We start from the raw sequence: 18,791 nt of genomic DNA, 5'->3' as shown, positions 1-18,791 counted from the left end.
AGTACTTGGCAAACCCGTTAGATATGATTCCATCAATTCAGTCTTTGCCTTGGCTTCAGATCAGATCCTTCCAGCCCCTACCAGCTCCATAGATAGAAACAGCATGGGACCTCATTTTTTGGAAGCTAGTTCTGAACGATGAGCCCAAGCACCAGCTTTCAAAGCCAACTGGCAAGAATAGAATACGTGGGCAAGATGGATCTATTTGAGAACCTTGTTTAACAAAAAGAAAATACCAGCTTTGAAGTAATCTGTCACCTTTACTGGAAAATATGCAACTACAAATGCACTTTAATAACAGTTAGAACTCACTTTGCAAAATGAAGCAAATTGCTTATTTTCTCTTCCAGCCTAAAGCATACAATACTGTGCATGTCAAGTAACAGTCTACTTGAATACAACATTGCACGAATGCTACATAATAGTATAGTCTTTAAAATCCTCAGGGGGTGGGGAGGGTTGGGGGGGGGGGGTGTGAAGAATAAAAGACAGCCCAAAATTGTGGGATTTTGTCTTCAAAGTCTACATGGACTGTTCTCAGCTGTCATGGTATGAGAAGAAAAAAATATTGATTCTGAATTTGAATTAGGAAAAGGTAGCAAGCAGGTGAAGATGAACTGCACTGAAAGCTGGTATTTATTCCCGTTTACTACTACGGAGTTTCAAGATGGAAAATAACAGCACATTTTCCTACAACTGATACTGGGACATTCTGGACCTTAAAACCTGCAGTAATGCATCTGTATTAACAAGCATTGTTTGTTAAAATAACTTAATAACTTTCTCTTGCTTTAGAGTAAGAGAAGTTTTTTCTTTCCTTTTTTTTAAAGCAAAAAGCATTACAGATTAATGACTAAAAGACAAAAAACAAGTATTGATTAAAATCAATTTAAAATTAATTGAATCACCTGTTCATCTCTAGATTATGTTAATTCTAGATATCCACCATAATTTTTCCCTACCTTTACTATGATCTGGCATTAACATAAAACCTTTGAGAATAACAGGTGAGGCCAAAAAAAAGGCTGAAGTAGAGAACAGAGACAGGTTCACTGTACCTACAGCACATGAAAGTTGCATCATTACCGATAAAGCAGGTTTATATGAGGGCATTTGTACACAGGCAAAAGTGACCAACAAAATCATCATTATAATGCAGACATATGCCACTTCCTTACAGCGCAGCTTATTTGACTCTTAAACATGATGCTCCTGCCCCTGTTCAGCAAAGAAATTCTTCTAGATGCTTCTTCACAAATGGAAATAAATGTCATTTTCTTGTGTGCAAAGACACTGAAAATTTTTGCAAGTTTAGCTATTTCTGGGCAGCTAAGCTAAGGCCCCCCTGCCATGACGGATGCAGCCCTCCTGAGGTAGAGGGGCTCCCAGCCACTGTGGAAGAGGGGCTTGCACCCATACGGCTTAATAATTGGTTCAATGCTATAAATCCCCATTTTTAGTGCAAGACATCCCTCATTTGCTTGTCTGTGCAGTTGCAATTTCTGAAATATTCATTAGAGTTACTGAGGGTACACCTGCAGCTTTCTGATGCTTGAAGTGCTGAAGGCACCACTGAGATAATTCAGATATTTGTACCCACTTGGCTTCTCATTTAAAAGGACCATGCCGGTTGAAAATTGAAGTCTGCGCATATGTTCAGTACAGCAAAAATTAAAAAGCCCACCCAAAAGGGTAAGCCACCTGGCTGGGGGGGATGGGGGAGTGTTTTCAGTAAATATCAATAAAAGTTAACCTACTCCCTAAACCCAAAGATGGAGCAATTCCAAGGCAAACTTTTCAAAAGGCTGCTAGTAAACACCTTGTTAGGACACTATAGGTCCTTTGGCCTAAATTGACACTTTATTTGGACAGCTGCTAACTAGATGAACTGCCACATGGTATTAGAAGACTGGCTCTCTCTTCTAGCCCCAAGCAAAGGAACAGTTTGACACGATTTTGGTTAGCTGACCCCGTTTCTCCTCCACCCCAAAAGATTTCATCTTCGAGTTAAGAATTGTCTAGAAGGTATTTTCATGCAGTGGGAGCTGCAGTTACTGACACAGTTTCTTAGCCTCCAAAAGCAGCAGTCTCACAGAAATGCTGTCATGGGCACTGTTTTATTCTGATTTATGTCCCCTTCATGCAGTGCTCTCCTCTTCCAGACAGTTACCTGTCCAGCTGTATGAGACTTGCCATTGCAGGCAGTCGAGGGGAAAGTGCTGCCAGAGGGGCTCTGCCTCCCAGCAAGTACCTCCAGGGCAAAAGTTAACCTGCTGACAAATACCACTGACACTGGATAACTCTGAGAAGAATACAAGGAAATCTGCAGAACATTGGTGGGAGGGAGAAAGGGAGGATTAAGCTAGGACGAGCAAACTGGCTTGCTTTGATGTCTGAGAAAAGTAGGTGAAGCAGGAGGAAGAGTTCTCCCTCTCCCCCTGCCCCCAAAATAAACAGAGGCTTAGGGCTCTCTGGAGGGGGAAGCAGTAACCTAATAAAAATTAAACCAGCTGGGTTCTGTAGCAATTCATCTAAAACCCATGGATAGCATAAGATGATTGGGGGGGGGATCTAAAGAATTTTTAATCCCTCTATACTGGATCTGCAACCTCCAGGACCCCACAGAGAAACAGGGTTGCTCTTTATCTGCATTAGCTTTCAGTGTTAAAATCCTGGCAGGAGATCAGGGGCATTTGTTCCTACAGTTACTTATAATGTATGTGGCTCCAAAGGCTCCCAGGCAGGGTGCAAGGAGAGGCGATCCACCTTTAGAGCTCCTGCTAAAAGAGGAAGGTCTTAATGTAAAATGAAGCCTGGAAGAAAACTTAAATTGTATTCCTACCTGGGAATTATCAATAAAGTTAAATGCAAAGAGAAGAGCTGGCCACTAAATCAGGGTCTGTGTGCTTTTCTGAGGACAGGATTTCCATTTGCAGCAATTTCCAAAATTTAATTTAAATTGTAAGAGGTAATGGCTAAGTACTATGTAACTTCCATTACTAAAATATCCAAGTGAGATAATATCCCAGCATTTTACACACACTCTCACACACACACACACACACACGCTAATAGGTTTTGCAGAAACAGAATTATGAAGAAAACTTTGAAAATTACAACCAGTATTTTTGCCAGAAGTAACAATAAGCTTTAACATAAACCTTTTTTTTTTATTTATTTATCGTTTTAAAGGTATCATCAACTTGATATTTAGGAAAGCATACCCACAGCAGAAAACAAACAGGAACTGATTCTGCCTTGTTTCCCTCTTACAGAAAAGTTTCAAGTTACATCAATCTAGTTATTTTGTTGTTGTTGTTCTTTTCTGATGTATCCATGCAAAGAGCTAATAGCCAGCTATAGATGAGAAGGCTGCTGATGTTTTACTTGCAGCTGGACAAAATGCGAAAGAAGCTGGATTTAATCTCTGGTTCTGCCATTTGTTGTTCATAACCTAAACTGGTGTCAGAAGGTTGATTATAGTTTGAAGTAGCTCAGTCTTAGGAGCTTACCTTCAGAGTTTCATAACCAGTGCATCAGTTTGCTTCCCTATAAAAATAGGAATATCCTCTTAATAAAAGAGCATAATAATAAAAGATTATCCTTAAGGATAATCATGCCTATCTGTCAGTTAGCTACTCAAGAATATGCGAAAGTAAGAGAAGCCAATAAATAATGAAATGGACTGCACAGTGAGCACTCCCTAGCATGAATTAGACAACTAATTTAAAAGATTATTTACAATTTGTTTTTATTTTAGCAAGTCTAAATGATAGGCACTAAAAGAAACAAAACTGCATTTTGAGAACATGATTTTTAATTTGAATTTGCCTTTAACAATAAAAATATGTATACAGTCATAAAACAAGTATACATTAACTCAGGGTAAAAAATGGGATTTTTGTTTACTTCGTTGGAAGAACGAGACTGTCACCACTCTAAATACATGTGTCCTTCATACTTCAATGTTAAATTTTCACAAATGCTCAGCAGTAAGGCAACTCTAACAGATCTAGTTTATAGTTCATTAAAGCTAGGCTGAAATCTGAATCTTTAGTTCACTACCAAAAACCACTGCAAAAACTGCAGTCTCCACTGGAAAAGGTGAAGGCCATTGAAATAAGTCAACAATAAAACTCAGCTCACAAGTTTTATCACTGATTTAACAGGGAAACAAAGAAGTCATTGTCAGAAGTGGTTATGTCTGGGAACATAGAGTCAGGACTTAAATAAGTAGCCCAAAATTCAAAGACTGTTAGCAAAGTGCTCTTTCTGGAGCCAGTGGAATTTTGACCACCTGCAACCAGGCTCTGGTTCTCAGCAGAGACATTTAAGGCTTCTGCCGCTACTTAAGGCATTCTTACTGTATACTCACAACTGGTGTACACTCACAACTGAATGTACACTACCCATACACACACTGCACATTTTTTCTGAAGCCAATTATTCCTGAAGTTGTATGATAATTTTACACATGCATGCAATCAGTAAGACTGACAATTACATGGCATGTATATTTCTTAAATGCATGTATGCATATATATATACACACACATGTATATACAGAATATGTGTATATACACACTGAGTATACGCTGTGTATATATACACATACACTTATATAAATCCAGCTCCCAAATTCTAATCCCAAATGCTTGAAACTTTTGGTCTTTACTGAATACTGACACTTTTCAAAGTCTCTTTTGTCTCCATTTATGTTAGTGCTTTGGTCATGTGAAATTTTATTTACGGATGGGTTAATAAGGAAACATTGCACTTGGTTTCAGCATGAAGACAGAGTATTAAAAAAAATTAAACTGTTTATCTTTTTAAAGTATATATTAGAAGCAGAAAGGAAACAACATTTGAGCAAAGAGGATCAAATTAGCAAGACTGGGAATTGTTTTTGCACACGTAATTTTTCAAATGTCCTTGATGACGACTCATAATATATAAATTTAAAGACAAAAACCTGGCCAGTCAGTAACCTTCCTATTCAGTGACTGCAGGACTTGGCAGTAAATGTCACTGCTAAAAAATATTTCACTACATTAACTTACTGGCAACCACATTTGCTGAATAAGTTCATAAACAGCCACGGGGAAAAAAGACAACCAGAAATAAAGCTGCTAATGATTCACTCTTTGCTAACATGCATAATCCTCAGCTTACAGAACAAATAGATACCTAAGAATAAAGATATCCTTTACCAAGACAGTTCACTTCTCTATTCACCTCATCAAGGTCAAACTATAATCCGGGAAGGGGTAAGAGTAATGTGTAGAAGACAAGGAGAACATGAAGAATAAGTCAAAGGAAAAGAAAGGAATCCTTCTCAGGGAAAAGACTGGAGCACATGCCTTGAAAAAGTAATCAGTTTTCCATTTACCAGCTTAGACTAGGTTTAGATCATTCCTAGAAAAAACACTGATGACTTCTAAAAACTAAAAAAATTAATAAATATCATAATTTATGCATATTTATCAGCTTATAAATGGTCCCACTGTAATTACTTCCCAGTACTGAAATGCACAGGGACCAAAACAAAAGGACACAGAACCTGAAACAAGGGCTATTTTTCCTGTGTGCTTACAGAGGGCTAGCGATACCGGTCCTACATGACATCAATGTGTCACAGACTCTCCAATGCTTAACTGATGTTTTGAGGACTGTCACTCTCTCTTCCCTTTTTTTCCTGCCATACCATTTGAAAACTTCACAGCAGTCTGTGGGAGAGCCTGACTTCTGTCTTCAGTTGCTGAGGCAGCGAGCAGAAGAAAAAAGACAAAAAAATAATACAGACTGTAAATACATTTTACCTAAAGAAACATATGAAATAAATAGAAGTGGATGGACTCAGCTTGCAGACTGCCTCCTTATTTTACACCATGCCAGACCTTATGGATTTTCAAATCATTATTTAGGCTGCTCTTGGAATACAAAACATATTTTGCAAAAACACTGCATGGAAAGCAGTTTAAGGAGAATAACAGTTTTGTATCAAAATAGAATCACAAAGACCCTTCAATCTGCCTTGTTTGGTTTCTGTGTGAAAATACAGTTGAAACAAATTTCTCCACACTTTGTTTAATACAGCTGGAACTGAACAGATGCTCTAATACATATACATACTCCTGATGAAATTAACTAACCAACTATCTGTTTTAAAACAGAAATAACTGTCGTGTTAAAAAAATACTGCCGTCACTACAAGTTACAATGTGAGGCTTGCCTGTATTTCCACAGATGGGATCCTCACAGATTCCTTATGGGGAAGGGAGGAGGGGAGGCTTCCTCAGAGGGGAAATAGAAAGTTTTTTCAAAACTGAAAATTCAACATTTTGAATAAAATATGTTTAATGTTTTTGTTTTTATGTAAACAGACCTGAGGAAGTGATCTGACAGCCTTAAGAAATTACCATTTGAAAGAAAAAAGGTCTACATGCTTCATCTTTGATCTATGAGACAGATTTATCACAGGACAGGATGACTGAAGTTTATTCATTAGCTGATAACCTCCACATGCAACCCAAGCCTTTAATCTGCAATAAAACAGCAAACAAGGATGGGGCTCTGAAGAAAGGAAACTAAGTCAGCCTGGCTGAGCAGGGACATGCCAGTGGAAGGCCAGGGGGGAGACGGGGGACAAAACCCCACCAGAAGAGCCCTGTCCAGCTGCTTGGGCTCCTCCATGCCCCTGAGAGCTGGAGACCATCACAGTGGCCCCATGCAGTTAAACCACATCTGCATAATGTGGCTGCTGTCTCTGCTGGGATGCCCAGAGGTACCTTTCCGTTAGCAATAAAATTCACATCACGGCATGCAGGGCACTCTGAAAGGAATAGCTTCCACTTCAAAAGTTTTAAAAATCAAAAGCTATGAACTCGACGGAGTCTTGTCATTTGATTCACAGTGCTATTGCCACCTTCAGTATTTACACAGTCTGTGAGCCACTACCACTACTACAATCCAGGAGAACCTAAAGTCCTTGCACCTTCAAAGCTGTAAATTTAGAATTAAAATACAAACAGAAAAGCAAATAAAGAGAAACTGCTTATAAAAATAAAAGCAAACCCACAAATTCTCTACTATTAAGATCACGAGTTAAAGGCATTACAGTCGACAGTCTGCCTCTTGGTAAAAGTTCTTCAAGAATTAAATCTTGCAATTATGGAAAAGGTCGCGACTATGGCAGATTTAAATATTTCCAAAAATCCTCTAGAGGAAGAAGGCGGAAAAAAATCCATAGTTGCACAGGCTAATGCCCTGCGATGAACCACAAAATGACCCCACAAAGTTCTTTGAAAGACACCAATTCCTAATTTCTTTTGAATGAGAATTTTAAAAAAGGGGGGAAAAAAAAGGAAAAAAGAAAGTTAACAGCTGGTAACAGTTTCAGTCCTGCTTTAAACAAAGGAAGCAAGTGCTCAGGGACACAATGAAAGAAGTGAGGCTATCTAAGGCAACTACGAAGGGAGATAAGGTGGTCAGCATCGAATCCTCAGTCTGACCTCTCCAGCTCTTACAACAGCAATTGCATTGGACTCTCTTTGTAAAATGCTTTTGAGATCTCTAGATAAGTGATCATTAAGAAAGCTGTATATCTCACAGCAGTGATACATGCATTTCTGTACCTACTTCAAACAGAGAAACAAAGATGTTAAGCAACATGCCCAAGGTCATGCAAACCTAAGAGCAGAAACAAACCACAGCCCTGACTCTCACAGCCCTTTAGAAAGAACCCATCACAGTCGGGCATGCACTAAAATAAATAAGTAAATGTCTCTGTATTTGACAACGTCTGACCTATGAAAGGAAGTAGTTTCAAGACAAGTGGCAAGAAACAAAACACAGCTGCAGCAGAAAGCCCTACCAGGGAACAGCTAAGCACCAAGAATAACTAGCACCACCTTGTAGGGTATTTGTCGGACTGCCTGCTGCAGTACCACACTTGCGGAGCTACACTTAAAGAAAAAGTGATTCCAGCCACACACACTAACAAAAAAAAAGGAAATTTGTAAAAAAAAAAACCTGAAAACACGCTGGTGTGTGCAACTTGCCACACACAGAAAACCAAAACACTACCAACTGCAATTTCTAGGACATTGTGCACTACCAAGACATGACTACCAGCTGCCTATGTAGTGAATCATCATGTTAAAAAATGTTGTCATTTTTTTCAGTCCACTAAATTTTTTTCTAGAAGCTGCAAAATTAAACTATTCTGCATCATAAACAAAATCAAACCCAGTAAACAGATCTCCTTTTGACTGCAGTAGGCCCATCAGAACTTACACTATTCTGGTGATTCCTACTTTGTTTTAATTGTGTGGCTTTTTTTTCTCCAAAATATGTCAAAATAAGTGAAAATTAGCCCCTACCACTTTCTCACCAGCTCTTGCTATACTAAAGCAAACAGGAAATGCTCTTCTAGTTCTGAAATTTGCTTTTGAAATTTAAGTCACAGAAAGAAAGAAAAAGAAAATAAAACAAACAGAGCATTTTTTACCTCATAGTGACAAAAAAAAAAAAAATCAGGATTTTATAGGCTGCAAACATGTAAATAAATATTAAAGCTTTTCCTCATTTAAACTGCATTTGGAATATCTTAAGCCATTAGTTAAAATGACAGAAGAATACAGCTACCTGAAGCCTATGTAAAGAATCTCTTTAACAGGCTTTTAAAGATTGCAAGCTAGAGCATCTAAAAAGCACATCCCTGAATAATTTAAGGCTCCTGGCATCTACATTGAAAGAGCTCCTTTTCTAAACCTGGAGGAAAAATAACAGAGGTAAGAGAAAGAATAAAGGTCATGAAAGATCAGCGACAAAATCACTACTAAAAAAGTATTTTTCCTACCTTAAAGTTTAATCAGAGATGGAGGAGCAGGGATTTTACAGCCAGCCCTTCCCATTTACTGTCAACAGCTGTGGTCTAACATTAACATTTACCCCTTGGCAGTGTTAAGTTAAGGCTGCGATGGTCAGGGAAACAATACAGGAATAAAATGAAAGAGAAGGAAGGAAACCGATCAAGAAGGTGAAGCACAGCACAAATCCTCATTAGCTGAAATTCAATAACAAATAAAAAGCAAAAAGCTAGTGTTTATCGTGAGTTTTAAATGAGTAACCTACATTTTAGGACAAAAGAAGAAAGAGAAAAAAACCCCCAAACTCTGGAAGAACAGACCAATGTAAATACATACTATTGAAATAAAACAAAACACAATCATGCTATTAAGACACCAGGCAATCTGGTTTGGGGCAGAGTAATCCCCATTTATAGCCAACTGTACCAAGGTCAAATTACAAATCAGTGTACTGTTGACAATATCAACTTTTCTCTGCCAACTACATCCTTTAAACATCAGCAAATCCTACCTACTTCCTCTTGTGTCTGTCATAGAAACCATCCAAACAATGGGAGCAAGCAATCTTCACCTCAACAGCTATTGACTTCAAGCAAACTGAACACTTTATTCATTTTTACCTCTAGATTGTTAAATCCTTGCTGTTCTACAGTATCTGAAAGCCTTGCTACCGATTACAACCAGTTCAGGATCTGGCTCCTCCTCAGTATATGAAAATGCACTTGAAAGAATAGGAAACCTTATCTGAGGAAGTTAACACAGGTCACCCTTCTCGACACACGAATACTGACTTTATACGGACAGAATAATAGCTTAACTAAGTCTTATGAATTAGGTAAGAATTTGGAAAAAGTGTCACATACAGAATCCTGATTTAAAATAAGAAGCATTCACCTTCTTGGAGAAACAGATTTTGCATACTTTACACAACTTTTCATGTAATTGCTAAAAGAACAGTCATGAGGAAGCCACTTGAATACATAGCAAGCAGGTTAGTTGAAGTATAGAAGCAGATTCAGAATGGGACAAAACCAACCTGCCCAACAGAGAATTTCCAAGTAAATGCCTGTAATAGTGATTCCACCCTCTTTTTGTGGAATTTTTATTTCTTACGAGAATGGAAATGAAAAAGTAAGAAAATGACACCATTTAATATGCAATTGCGATATTTTTCCAGTATAATTGCAAGCCGAAAAAAATCTTTTGATACACATTTTTCCCCCCTTAGAACTCAAGAATTTCAGCTGCTGCAGAAAGCAGAAGGCTATGAGAAACTAAACTGTGATTTGTTTTTCAAGTTTCATCTGAACAGGCTAGTTGTTAACTACTCTTCATTCCGCTCACTCTGAACTAAACTACAAAAAGGTTCTTCGTGATAGCTATTCAAAGTTAATAAAATATTTAATAAAAAGGTAACACAAGATGGACAAGATGGGGCTTTGGACTCTGTGACAAAAAATGAAAGCTTTGGAAGTACAGACATTTTTAAGATTATTATGGTAGGAAGGATCTCTTTCCAAAAGACATAATGGAGTAAAAAATAAATTAAACTTTAAACAGGTAAACTGAAGTTTAAAGCATTAAGGGGAAGCTTGACATGCTAGATCCTTAGCTAGTAGAAATATATGTAATTTCAGTAACGTCAATAAGATCACATGAAGTTATGCTAGCTGTTGATCTCACTCATAGTATCTAAAGCCCACACCTAACTATAAATATAAATGTTATGTTTGCTTTTTGAAAACTGACTGAAGTTTAATAGCAACTCATAATTGAAATATTCATGGTCCCAAGCTAGCTTTGAAGTTAAATCCCTAAGAGGATAAAGTGGACTGTATATCTAATCTAAACTAAATGTTTCCCTTAGTTACTAATACCAGTGCAGTTTCACTAGTTAAAATCATTATTACAGAAAAGAAACGCAAAACCCATGGCACTTTAAGGGGCATTTAATCCCACTCAGCACTAGGACGCAGCACATGGTCTTGGCAGTACCCGTTCCGCCGCTACCTTCCACATCTTTGCTTCAAGAGTTGACTAAGGTGGTGATTTCTAGGCAAGAAAGTTTAAACCATAGCTTTCCAGCACTGCTACTGTTACCGAAGTTTGTTACAATTCCTGTCAGTTTTACAAGTTTCAAGACCACAAATCTACCTCTGGTTTAAAGCCCATTTCTCAAGCAGTGAAGCTAGAAATAAAATGTCACTAATTTTTGTACCTGGACTGCAGACTCTAACTATTTCAGTGGATTACTTCAGTTTTCTTTACATTTTTGGCATATCACACACACACGCCCCTACCTATATACAGCTCCATAAATGAAATTTGTACAGCAAACCACAGTTTGGTTGCCTCTGAACTAAAGTGGCTGTGACCTCCTTCACTGGTTTACACTTCTGTCCTTCACCATTTTTGGCTCAATTAAGTGTATTAAACACTGAACCTATGAAAGCTTGCCCATCCTCTCCCACATCTTAAAAAAATAAAAATAATTAAAAAAAAAAAAAAAGCCAAGTGCCAAGTGCTGCTGCCAGTAACAGGGTAAGTACTGTACAGACTTATAGATTATATATAGTAAGTCATTATAACAGAGTTTGAAGGCAGGTTTGGATCCTAAAGAAAACAGTCCCAATTGTGCTGCTTTTGCAGCAGTTAATTTCCCCATAGCTTTGGTTATGTTGATCTCCATTCCTGTTTTGCAGAGCCCACAGCTACATACATTATATCCAAGTATATGTCTGAAACTCCATAACCTTTGCCAGAGTAACTCTCCAGGAAGCTCTCCTGACCTTTACTTAAGATAAAGAAACCAACTGAAATGAAGAAATAAATGTTCCTTTGATAATACTGTGTAAGCTGTGGCTAAGGAACTTTGAAATACAACAGCATTAATAAAATAGCCATATTAGGAGAATTTCTTTATCACCAAAAGCAGTGACCAGCTTCAATGGGGCTTTTCATTCACAGTTCACAAATTATTTTCCAAGAATCATTGCCTTGTTGTGTAATGGTAATTGTGGGTTAACAGAAGCCCTAACTGAACTTTGTACTCTTACAAAAAGGATGTATGCATACATGCCCATATTTGGACACAGCTCCATATGTAGGGTAATATATCTGATTTTCAACTTACAGAATAGTTTTGGCTTTCATATTGTGATGTAATAAAAAACAAGTATTTGAAGCCAGAGGTAAAAAAGAAAAAAAAAAACTGTTACAAAGGGCAACTTTAAAAGTGACCATGATTGTTGGTTGGTAAATGTACAGGAACTTCTAGAGAAAAACAAAAATAAATTGTTGCTGTGCAGGTCTACTATGAGAGTCCAGGGGATGAACCCCCCCCCCCCCAAATGTTATGAATACTCTCAATAAATTCTTGTTAAACAGTTTCTAAATAACTGGGAAAATCCCTCTAAAAGATTTATAAGAAAACTCAACAAGTGTGAATTTAGTTTTTGGGTTAAAGACTATTTTAATGCAATTCTTCCTAATCTCTCTAATTTTAATCCAAACATTTCAGTACATGAATGCTGTATTTAACAGCTGTCTGGTTTAGTGAACTGCAGTAATTCATTCTGATAGGATAAATTATTGAAGTTATTTAGCAAAACGGAAAAGCTACCATGCGCTCTGCTGCAATCAGCAGACAGTTTCGAAGAGACCTCTGATGATGGAGAGACGCCTTGCCATGAGGAAGAAAGAGGCATAAAGAAGCTGCAAGAAGTCTGTGACTTTGTCAGATAATGCTTCTCACATCATTTCTTTACTACGCCGTTGCAACCACCCAAAACCACAGAACAGCAGGTACAGTGAAGGGGAGCCAGCATTTAACAGAATAGCAGCACTTTAGCAGGTAAAGGCAAGATTTGAGGAGTACAGGCTAAAAAAAAATAAGTTTGGGCCCATGTTAACTAAAGTAGCAAACAATGCAAAGCATCCAACTTAACTCCTGCTTCCTCCCATTAATTCAAAGGGAAATTTTGTTTGAGCAACATAATACCACATGCTAAGACGACTTAAAATGTTTCAGCAGTGGCTGTATTTGATTGATTATGTGGATAATTTTATTCATTTATTTATACACAAAACATACTGAGCAGCCCAATTTCTGCTCAGCAGAGCTGTCTCTGATGTTGCGCAGTGTCTGATCCATACTGGCTCAAGACGCTCCTCTCCTCGCTCTACAGACAGAGAAACTCCCTCCACCTCCACAATGTGAGTTTTTCCTTGCCTCCCTGGGGCTGGAGGGTGGAAATTACAGGAGAGGGCCCCCCAGCTAAAGGTTATACCTTCAGCCCAAATCACTTCTTTTGGCTGCACATCAGAATGCCACTTGCTTTATCTATTCATTGCACTGATGTCACCGACCGGCAAAAGGAGCTATCACATGATGGCAGATGACACAATAAATAACAAATATGAAGACCCAAATATAAATATACAAATACGTATTTTTTAAAAAGTGATGATTCATACTATACTTACAACTTTCAGCCTGATAGTCTGGCACAAACTGCTCGTCATTGTCAGGTACCTGAGCTGAAGAAAGGAAAACAAAAACAAAAAACAAACAAACAAAAAACAAAAACAAGGAAAGCATTAAAAGAAGCCGTTAAAGCATAAATAAAGACTCTTGTGCTTAATTTGTAGCACAGCCAAGATTAAAACTAGTTTTTTTTTTTTTCTCATTGTTGAGTATGAAAGTCAGGCAAGCGCATCATTTTAATATCCGATAAATCCTGGAGTGAAGCTGTGCGGTGCAGTGCGAGTCCAGAGCAGCCCCCGTACAGAGCGATGGGGATGGGAGGATGTGAAGGCTGACACTGGCACTGGCCCTGCCTCACTCCCTTCATGAGGGTCTGGACCTACCGTGCCCCTGGTAAAACCCATCAGTGCTCATTTTCAAAGTATCTGCACAGAAAGTCTGCATAAAACCAAATCCTAGTGTTTAACACTTAGGCATCTTTAACCCCAACCTACCACACCTTCAGCTTACTTAAAAGTGATTCTGATTTTTCATGGCACTCAGCCAACATAGTAAGGGTGGTTTGTTATTGTTTTAAATACTCAAAAAGAACTATTTTACCAGACCACAGAGTTCCTGGTTCAATGACAACATTTCAGACATCAAAAAAATAAAAGATTTACTTAAAGCAAGAATCATTATTAACATCCTTTCACCTTGTGTAAAATCATCTTTGCTTTTAGGAAACTTTCATCACAAACCTGCACTATAAAATACAATCATTTCACGGTCTGCTGATACATAACTTTGCATCTGTGGTACCACAATTCCTTTTCATTGTATATCTAAGATATTGGCCATCTCTTATACTGTGTTGTAAACTCATTTAAACCATTTAAGCTGAAATACCACTGAATGTATATTATAGGTGAATACACTCAAGTAACTGCAGAACATTACGCTGAGGAGCAGCATCCTTGGAGCACGGCTGGTTCTGGGTATGTGCCGAGAGATATCCAGCTTATTGTATCTGAACTTTGTCATCTTTTCCTCAACATACACTAACTGGAATCATCACAGCAAACCTACATAGAATCATCTGTTTGAAAATATTTTCATTTGCACGGTTCTTGTCTAAAGACAAGCAAGTAATTCATATGATCTTAATTAAAAGTTAACATCTGCCATGATCTGGTTACCCAACAAGATTTGAGAGGTAAATACTGGTTATATAACCGTTTATCAAAACTGTGACTACCAAACCATTAAATACATTAAATGATAAAATATAACTTTAATGCCCTTCGGAACACTTCCTAGTTTAGGAAGCATATGTTTCCCTTTATATATGTGCAATTGCTACCAGTTTTGACATCATTTGTTTGAATCATAATACATATTTAATTATAGTTACTCACAATTATTTTGAATGTGCACTACAGTACTCTTCATGGACCAGATCTCCACTCCTTACTCAGGAAATATTTCTAATTATTTAACTGGGAGGTTTTTTCCCTGGGTAAAGAGTTCAGAATCAGGCTCATTATACCAAAAAATTATTTGCTCTTGGTTTTAAAATAAATGTTTAAAGTCCTACTGTCTTAATTGCAGCAATACCTCTCAAGAACAAATGACCTTGGGAAATCTGCAAATACAGATTTGAAAAGAAGTGTGAGTAAGATAAATACACAAAGTGTAATTAGCATTACTCTGAAAAAAAGCATCGCTATTGTTGCTTTGTTGTTTGGGTTTTTCAATTAAAAAAAAAAAACATTACAGTAACCTATCCTTTTAGAAGAAACCAGTACCTCTGAGGACATTAGCTCCTCAAGTTTGAAGCTGTATAAAACACGTATTTTACGAACCCAAATATTCCCAGTATTTTTGATGCATTAAATTTCTCTTTCCTCCAGAAAAACCACAGGACTTTTACCAAAAATGAACTCAAGGGACAACATGAGCCCAAATATTAACACTCTGCAATTTCTGACATTTCACGCAATTCACTGCATGCGAATGTTAGGCATTTTCCTTACAAAAATGCCAAATATTTGACTGTCACAGAAGAATCCAATTATGAAATCAAGGTCTCCTGCTTAAAAATCAGTTCCTAAGGATATCTTACATTTTCAATTGCTTTTGAAGGGTTTGTCAGTACATTCAGAGTTAAAGTAATTGTATCAAGTAATTTCTTGTTTACAGAAGACACATCCCACACATTTTTCTTAAGCCAGCTACCATTTTCAAATGCAGCAAGGAGGCTAGTGTGACTCTAATTTTTTTATACACGCACACACATGCATTTTATATATACATATATATATGTTAATTTGTGCATCTGGGATATGTGAAAAAAGCTAAAAGAAAACAAAAACTCTCCTGTTAAAATCAGGAGGCTACATTTAGTGATTGCAGAACTGGAACAGCAATCTTTCACAACTTTTTAGAGTGGACTCTGCACACCGGCCTGCTTCACCGGTGCTTTATTCAGGTTTTATCAGTTTAACTTGACTTACTCCAGAACAAATCTGTGGTAGAGATTTATGTGTAGATCAATAAATAAAGTCCTTCTTTTCCCAGCCAAAGAGTAAGAAAAAATAAAATACATCTGGTTGAACTGTCACAGAAAAACGGTATATTACTTTAGAGATACTGTCATTACCCCTGATTTGGTCTGGAGTAAACAAGAAAAATGTACTTAATTCACAGATCCCCAAAATTTATAAAGGCTTATTTAATAAAGATCAAAGCACATCACTTCATCAGTACTCTAGAAATAGGTAGAGACTAGGCTGTCAAAATGTATTTTAAATACAATATTGACATAGCCTTAAAAGCCTCTGTAGGAAAAGGAATACAGCAAGTTAAGAAGTGTTTAAAACCTTGCCAAATATAAACAAAACAAATAACAACATCCAAAATGTTCAACCCAGGAACATGCATTTCCTACTGGAATCTAATTTTAGTAGCATCAGTACCTTAGAAACGAGCCCACAAGCCTATACAAAGAAATTAAAAGGATCTGCTAACTGTTGGAAATGAGAACTTAAATTATTCCTTCATTTAATCTGATATAATTCTTAAACTAGCAGAACTGAAACTCGCACATGATCATACTGCAGAAATGCAAGCAACCATCATCAGCCCAATACATAAGACTTCTTCCACCAGCATCTTGCCGTAAGAGGGCAAATTATTGGGATACATCATCGCATTAGTCAAAGGGATGAGGGCTTTTGTACCTTGAGTTTGGATAATTACAGGCAGACTTTGTAGCAAATTAAACAGACAGATAAAGACACTTCAACCTGAATGTCCGAAAGGAAAATGCAACTTGCAGTGTCGCAACTGTCTGCACATTTATATATGTATGCCGTTCATTTCCTCTTTTCTTTTATTCACAAATACTGCAATTCAGCAAGGCTGCCATAAAATCTTCATTGGTCTTCTGTTAACATACTCAACACAAGACAGAAGGCATAAATCACCAAAACTTTTTCTTTCACTTTGCCAGTCAGAGGAAAATTGAAAAAGATATCTGAAATGATCATCTAACTGAATGAGAATATTTCCCTGAGCTACTTAATTATGGGGGTTTGAGAAGGCAAGTATATTCCAAAAGACTAATAAAAGGTTTTGAAGGATATTAAGCACGTGGCTTTTACTGCTAATAGCAGAAGCAGCTACATTAGTTCATTCCACATTCAGAGCCATCAAGTCTCAGACTCCTGAAGCAGACAACATCTGCAGCATGAACTATCCAGCTCAGCCTAGATTATTACCAAAAGTTTTCTTTTTCTTCTGATTATAGCTATAATGTCTCAAGAGGCTTTGGGAAGTGTACAGAAATGTTAATGATGATCTTGAGGATGTTATCAGTTTAGATTTTAGTTTCACTACCTACTGAGTTAAAATCAGTTTGCCAAAAGCGAACATTCACAGCACAAAAATACTTAATACTTGTTTGTAGTTTTTAGAGCTTTAAAAAGCCTTTGAAAAGCTGAACTGACAGCTCATTTTGCAAAGGGAAAGCAATCTAGGAAAAAAAAAGTTTTAAACTAGGGCCTGTTAGCTTGCTTTCATCACAAGTAAACAAAAATAAAAAGTCTCCATTAACAACCGTCCAGGACAAAAGGAGTTAATATTTAATTAAAACCAGCTCTATCCACTGTAACAATGACCTGGAGCCAAACAAGGCAGAAGATGTATGAGTCATTCTTTCTGCCAGTGAATGAGACAGCTGATCTCCGAAGCAATTCCTCAAGACAAGCAGTCAGAACTGGAGTTCTGCCTCCATTCACAAAAACACAGTCCAGCATGAACCATGTGGCCCCAACCACAAGCTTTTCATGTCACACCCTTCCAGAAAGCTACAGCAAAGTAAACTTGAACTTTAGGCATAAACACACAGATTTCACTGCTTTGTCTCAAGATGCAGCTCAGACCTGCTAAGGAACGTTACTTAATAAATGAAAAGTTAAGCGAACTATAAAGCGCTTAAATTTAACTCTTCCTTCTCCCAATCACAAACTGCTTCCAAAAGCTCAGCTGCACTCCAGGGAAAGGTGTTCCTGTTAAAAAACGGAAACTTTCCAGAAAAACAAGGAGCTGCAAACCTCCTCGCTTCACTTAAAACTTTATTTTGGGTAGCAGAACACTTCCTGCGGTGCTGTGTTCTCTGACCTCACACTTCACTTTTAGAGCTAAGAGCAATTTGTTTTAAAATATCAATCATTTATTCAAAGTGGCAAAAGAAATTGAAATTGACAGGGTATTATATACGAACAGCAATATTTTGGCTTCAGCTAAAATAAGACTTCAAACCTCAACAGGAATGAGTCTATTGAGTTTTCTTTGATTCATTGTCACTTCTGAATATCTTTTAAGATTGGATAAATTGTAAGTATTCCTTAAAGAGCTGGGGGGGGGGGGGGGGGGATGTTGGTTGTTTTTTTTCCACGGGAACAACTGTTTCTAACAAAGGAGCATTCAGAAGGCAAAACAGTGACAAATTTCAAGATGGCAAAAAATATTATTTCCCGTAAGCACTGAATTTGCTGTCAAAACAACCCAAACCCCTTTTTACATAACGTGAGATGCTCTGACTAATAAACTTAAATGCAGTTCAAAACTAGCTCCAGATCTCAAAATTCTTCCTTATGTGAATAATCCCTAGGAATATGAAGACGGGTTTGCAGAATCTGCTCTTCATTTGCTGCTATACTAAAAATTTAGGAAAAAGTTAGCTTAAAAGGAACACTAGCATTTAACATTTTGCTACATCCCTCATGGTTCACAAACCCCACTACACCTTTGAAAATTCTTATTTTGAGTAAAAGGCATTTACTTTTACAGCAAACAAGAAAAACATTAAAAAGTTTATTACTACACAGACTTTCAGACTTGGAGATTTCTAGTGGTTTTATTCCTTTTGGATTTCTTTTAAAAAGAACCCC

The 18,791-nt window shown here is 37.3% G+C and overlaps 1 protein-coding gene across 4 annotated transcripts in view; it reads right to left on the bottom strand.

Annotated features, from left to right (window-relative positions):
• Positions 1–18,791, bottom strand: part of ETV1 (ETS variant transcription factor 1) — a 66,437-nt gene that overhangs the window by 39,622 nt on the left and 8,024 nt on the right. For all 4 annotated transcript variants that reach the window (XM_030010253.1, XM_030010256.1, XM_030010254.2 and 1 more), the window contains one exon: positions 13,356–13,409. In XM_030010253.1, coding sequence (XP_029866113.1) covers positions 13,356–13,409 — 54 coding nt within the window. The remainder of the gene's footprint in view (positions 1–13,355; positions 13,410–18,791) is intronic.

Source organism: Aquila chrysaetos, chromosome 3 (assembly GCF_900496995.4).
Source record: "Aquila chrysaetos chrysaetos chromosome 3, bAquChr1.4, whole genome shotgun sequence".
NCBI lineage: Eukaryota > Metazoa > Chordata > Aves > Accipitriformes > Accipitridae > Aquila > Aquila chrysaetos.
The sequence above is the reverse complement of the archived record's forward strand: the minus strand, read 5'-3'. Positions and strand labels throughout refer to the sequence as shown.